Source organism: Colobus angolensis, unplaced genomic scaffold (assembly GCF_000951035.1).
Source record: "Colobus angolensis palliatus isolate OR3802 unplaced genomic scaffold, Cang.pa_1.0 Scaffold50, whole genome shotgun sequence".
Lineage (NCBI taxonomy): Eukaryota > Metazoa > Chordata > Mammalia > Primates > Cercopithecidae > Colobus > Colobus angolensis.
The window spans coordinates 2,113,083-2,118,694 of NW_012118488.1; the positions used below are offsets into that span (position 1 = coordinate 2,113,083).

Below are 5,612 nucleotides of genomic sequence, written 5' to 3' on the forward strand. Positions count from 1 at the left end.
TGGTGCACCCCTGTAATCCAAGCTACTTGGGAAGCCGAGGCAGGAGAATCACTTGAATCGGGGAGCGGGAGGTTGCAGTGAGCCAAGATTGTGCCACTGCACTCCAGCCTGGATGACGGAGTTGAGAATCCATCTCAAAAACAAACAAAAAACAAAAATGAGCCGGGTGTAGTGGTGGGCGCCTGTAATCCCAGCTACTCGGGAATCTGAAGCAGGAGAATTGTTTGAACTCAGGAGGTGGAGGTTGCAGTGAGCCAAGATCATGCCACTGTACTCCAGCCTGGATAACAGAGCAAGACTCTGTCTCAAAAAGAAAAAAAAAGAAAAGAAAAAGACAAAAAATAAACAACAGACATGGATTCCAGAGAAGATTCTACTCTGAAAGACAATTCTAAGTCTCCTTTTTCCTCTGGGCTTTCGTTTTCTCTCATGCTGTCCCCACTTTGTTGGGAGTTGGTGAAAATGCCCAGAGCTGACATATTGATACCATTTTACAAAAAGGAGCTCAACGTCATCACACATGGCAAGGAAACACATCTCAGGTTTATTTGTGCTTTTCAAACCGGCCAGAACAACCAGCAATGTCCTCCTCCCAAGATTTCCTTCTCTCTCACCTTCTTTGTGAAAAGCTTGTGGAAAAGGCAGATGTGGATGTGTGGACACATTTAGAGATGGGGATGAGCTATGACGAGGCTGGTTTAGTAACAGGTTTGATGAATGTACCTCTTCCCACTTGTCTTTCTGGTAGCTTACAGTCACTCTGAGGTGTCAGAGACTTGGGTCTCTTCAGCAAAGGGAGGAGTCCAAGGCGTTGGTGGGGTGGCAGAAATAGGGAGTGGGAACTTTTGATGATCAGTTTCCTCATAAAGGCAGTAGAGGGGAAGAATATATTTCCTAAAGGAGAAAAAATACATAAATTTGCTTTTGTGATTCAAAATATAGACGTATTAAAGGGCACAGAGTATAATGTTTTCCCCACTACCCTGTCTCACAGTTTCTCTGTCCTTGGAGGCAACCATGTTATCATTTTGTGTCTCCTTCCAGAAATATCCCATACAAATATAAACAAATAGGTATATATAATCTCCAGTCCCTTTTTATACAAATGGGGCAAATTTGGCTCCCATTCTTTGCTGCTTTATTTTTTTAAACTTACCAACATATCTCAGAATGTATTCCATACAGTTTCCCTTTCTTATTTATTTATTTATTTATTTATTTGAGACGGAGTCTTGCTCTGTCGCCTGGGCTGGAGTGCAGTGGCCAGATCTCAGCTCACTGCAAGCTCCGCCTCCCGGGTTTACGCCATTCTCCTGCCTCAGCCTCCGGTAATATTCAGTTCTATGAATGTACTATAGTTATTTGACTAGTTCTCTATTAAACATTTAGGTCATTTCCAAGTGTTTGCTATTACAATGAACCTTATATCCCTATCATTTTGCATGTGTGCAAGTATAGCTGTAGGATAATTTCTTTTTTTTTTCTTTTTTTACCCAAACCAAAAATGGCCAATAGGATAAAGTCGTTTTTTTGTTTGTTTGTTTTTTGTGTTTTTTTTGAGACAGAATCTTGCTCTGTTGCCCAGGCTGGAGTGCAGTGGCATGATCTTGGCTCACTGCAACCTCCGCTTCCCAGGTTCAAGTGATTCTCCTGCTCACTTGAATCTCAGCTTCCTAAGTACTGGGATTACAGGTGCCCGCCACCATGCGTGACTAATTTTTGTATTTTTAGTAGAGATGGGGTTTCACCATGTTGGTGAGGCTGGTCTCGAACTCCTGACTTCGTGATCCACTCCCCTTGGCCTCCCGAAGTGCCAGGATTACAGGCATGAGCCACTGCACCTGGCCAGATAAATTCTTAGATTTGTTGGGCCAAAGACAATGAAGAGATAAACAAATAAATGACAGAGTGAATAAAGGTGAATTTGTTTTTTATTTTTATTTATTTTTTTTGAGATGGAGTCTCTCTCTTACCCAGGCTGGAGTACAATGGCGCGATCTTGGCTCACTGCAACCTCCGCTTCCCAGGTTCAAGTGATTCTCCTGCTCACTTGAATCTCAGCTTCCTAAGTACTGGGATTACAGGTGCCCGCCACCATGCGTGACTAATTTTTGTATTTTTAGTAGAGATGGGGTTTCACCATGTTGGTGAGGCTGGTCTCGAACTCCTGACCTCAAGTGATTCACCTGCCTTGGCCTTGAAAGTGCTGGGATTACAGGCGTAAGCCACTGTGCCCGGCCGGCTGGATTGTTTAGATTTGACAGAAAAATTCCAACTCTCTACACTTGTGGCCATGAAACAGAGTCTTCATCAGGAAAATCATAAAATCAAACCTTGAGTGACAGGCCTGAGCTGTTGTTGTATGGTTGTACAAGGGCATTGGAGAATAAGATCTATCCTTTATGTATTTTCCTAAATGAATTCACTCAGCTGCTGCTGCACACTAGAGTGGGCTCTGGTCTGGACTCCAAGGACTGTTTGTATCACTGTCACACCGATGCCATTCTTTACCCCCAGCAATGAAGATTGCTCCTATTTCAGGCCAGAAGATGGAGCTAGTGACAACATGCTGGTCTTGGGGGCCCTCCATCAGCATCTTAATTCTAACCAAAACCCATTCTGCACCAAAGTGGCTCCCACTATTACTCCACCCAAACCAAGCACCCACCCCCACTATTTTGAAACACAATGTGGTTCTTGCGAATAAAACACAAACCTATTCTTTTTCTTTTTTTGAGACAAGGTCTTGCTCTTTCACCCAGGCTGGAGTGCAGTGGTGCAGTCATGGCTAACTGTAACCTCAAACCTCCTGGGCTCAAGCATTCCTCCCACCTTAGCCTCCCAAGTAGCTGGGCCTACAGACGTGCACCAGCACACTTGGCTAATTTTTAAAAAAAATTTTTTGTAGAAATGGGGTTTCACTATGTTGCCCAGGCTGGTCTCAAACTCCTGATCTCAAGTGATCCTCCTGCCTTGACCTCCCAAAGTGTTGGGATTACAGGTGTGAGCCACTGGCCTGGCCCTGAAAACCACATTCTCTATTACTTAAAAATTAATTTGATTACGTTCCGTAGGAATCCTCATATTGGATTCCTAATCTTGGTCAGTCATATTGCAATATGTGGGCATTTTGGGGAAATGGTGCCCTGGGTTTGAGAGCTGGGGATAAACCTAGATCCATCCCTGTCCAAAAATTCCTAGTTTTATCCCAATATCCATTCTTCCCTTTGTATTTAATCACGAATCTCCCAATTCTAAGCTAGACACAGGGCTTATAAGCTTTCTTTACAGCTTGCTGTGTCCATATATTCTAACTTCTGGCCCATGGAATGTGAAAGGAAGTGTGTGCACAACATCTGTGAAGTGCCGTTAAAGGAAGAGAGTATGCTTTTCTCTCTCTTTTTTTTTTCTCTCTCTCTTTTTTTTTTCTTTCTCAAGATGGAGTCTTGCTCTGTCACCCAGGCTGAAGTGCAATGGCCTAATCTCGGTTCACTGCAACCTCTGCCTCCTGGATTCAAGTGATTCTCCTGCCTCAGCCTCCTGAGTAGCTGGGAATACAGGCGCGTGCCACCACGCCCGGCTAATTTTTTGTGTTTTTAATAGAGACAGGGTTTCACCATGTTGGCCAGGCTGGTCTTGGACTTCTGACCTCGTGATCCGCCCGCCTTGGCCTCCCAAAGTGCTGGGATTACAGGCGTGAGCCCCCGTGCCTGGCCTGACCTTCTCTTATCTTTCCTGATGTGCTGTGTAGGATGCAGACAGGATGGCTGGAACTGGAGCATCTGTCTTGACCATGAGGTAACCTTGGGAATGTTGGGCACCCAGAGAAGAACAAAAAGAAAATGTACCTGGGACTGGATACCTTGGACCACTTACCTCTAGATTTTTACAGAAGAGAAAAATACATTTCTGTATTAATTTGTTTGTTTGTTTGTTTGTTTTGAGATGGAGTCTCACTTTGTTGCCCAGGCTGGAGTCCAGTGGTGCGATCTCAGGTCACTGCAACCTCCGCTTCCTGGGTTCAAGCGATTCTCCTGCCTTAGCCTCCCCAGTAGCTGGGATTAGGTGCCCGCCACCCCACTTGACTCATTTTTTTTGTATATTTAGTAGAGATGGGGTTTCACTATGTTGGTAAAGCTGGTCTTGAACTCCTGACCTCAGGTGATCTGCCCACCTCGGCCTCCCAAAGTGCTGGGATTACAGGTGTGAGCCACCGTGCTTGGCCTTCCATATTAAGTCACTTTTAGTTTGGATTTTAAGTTACTTTTAGTTGAACCTTATCCTAAGTGACACTGTCCACAAATTTAAGAAAAAAACAATTCCAGAGGCATTTTCTTTCCATCAGTGGTAAATCACAAGCATTAGTATGAGAAATGAAGAAAAGCTACTTCACTGGCAACTCTCATCTTTCAGAGAAACAAAATAGTGGCCAACAAGTTCCACTCAACTATTAGGCAGTTCATTGGCAATGGTTCTGATACCTGGGTTTCATCTTTCTTCCACTTCAAAGGCAGTGGTGAGATACTCCTTCGGAACAATCCCAATGAGGCTGTTCAGTTCTCCCACCCACCAGCCATACATGTTATACTCCTGAAAAGGGAAAAGAGGGCGCGTCAGTTAGAATTTGTTCATGCTGCTGCTCGTTTATTCTAGTGACTGCATGGGAGATTTTGTTTGGTGGTTTCATTGTTGCCATTATCACTGCGAACTGTTAACTTCCCTGATGGGATTATTAAATTAAAAAAGTCATCTAGAGGAAGAGAGCAAGCGCTTTCATTTTGCCATCTTCCTGTCTGCATTGTAAAGTTAGCACATTTGATGCCCTTGCTGAACCTAAAGAGCATTTTTTTTTTAAACCAAGCCGAATGGTATAGCTTCTTAGAGTTGGGCACACATTAAATTGCCAGAACACTAAACATATTCAAGGGGTCAAGTCATAGTTCAAATCAATAATATTTATCAAGCATCTTCTATGTGCAAAGTGCTGTTTGAGTTCCCATGAGGGATATAATGATGAATCAGAAGATTGCTTGCTCCTTGGGAGCTTACAGCAGAGTAATGGGCTTTGGAGTCAGACAGACTGAGATCTAATCCTCGCTTGGTCATTTAGTAGTCACATGACCTTAGGTTCTCCTAGCTTTAGCTTCTTTGTCTGTGAGAGTAGGGATAATATCTCCCTTCTATCTTGTGGGGATGTAAATTGCATCACTGAAGTAAAAACAACTGAAAGTGTTTGATACATAGTAGGTGCCCTAAACATTAGATTCTTTCCCTCACACAGGTGAGAGGTGACAGGCACATTAATAATGACAGGCTAGTCACAGAGAGGAGCAAACAAGAAAGAGGATGAGAAGGTTTAAAAGAGAGTTTAAGGACTTGTCACAGGGTGAGGATGCAGCTCCTCGAATACAGAAAAGCTTCTCAAAAGCACAACAGATGTTGAAGAGTAAAGGGCTATTTCTTTTTTTGAGACGGACTCTCGCACTGTTGCCCAGGCTGGAGTGCAGTGGCAAGATCTCAGCTCACTGCAACCTCCAGCTCCCAGGTTCAAGCAATTCTCCTGTCTCAACCTCCTGAGTAGCTGGGATTACAGGTGCATGCCACCACACCCG

General features: G+C 44.0%; 1 protein-coding gene across 2 annotated transcripts in view; it reads right to left on the minus strand.

Annotated features, from left to right (window-relative positions):
- Window positions 1-519: 519 nt before the first annotated feature.
- The window catches only part of SKAP1 (src kinase associated phosphoprotein 1), a 304,294-nt gene continuing 299,201 nt past the window's right edge, over window positions 520-5,612 (minus strand). For both annotated transcript variants that reach the window (XM_011959872.1, XM_011959871.1), the window contains exons 12-13: window positions 4,482-4,590; window positions 520-894 (exon numbers count right to left, since the gene is read on the minus strand). In XM_011959872.1, coding sequence (XP_011815262.1) covers window positions 4,489-4,590 — 102 coding nt within the window. In that variant the 3' untranslated portion in view covers window positions 520-894; window positions 4,482-4,488. The remainder of the gene's footprint in view (window positions 895-4,481; window positions 4,591-5,612) is intronic.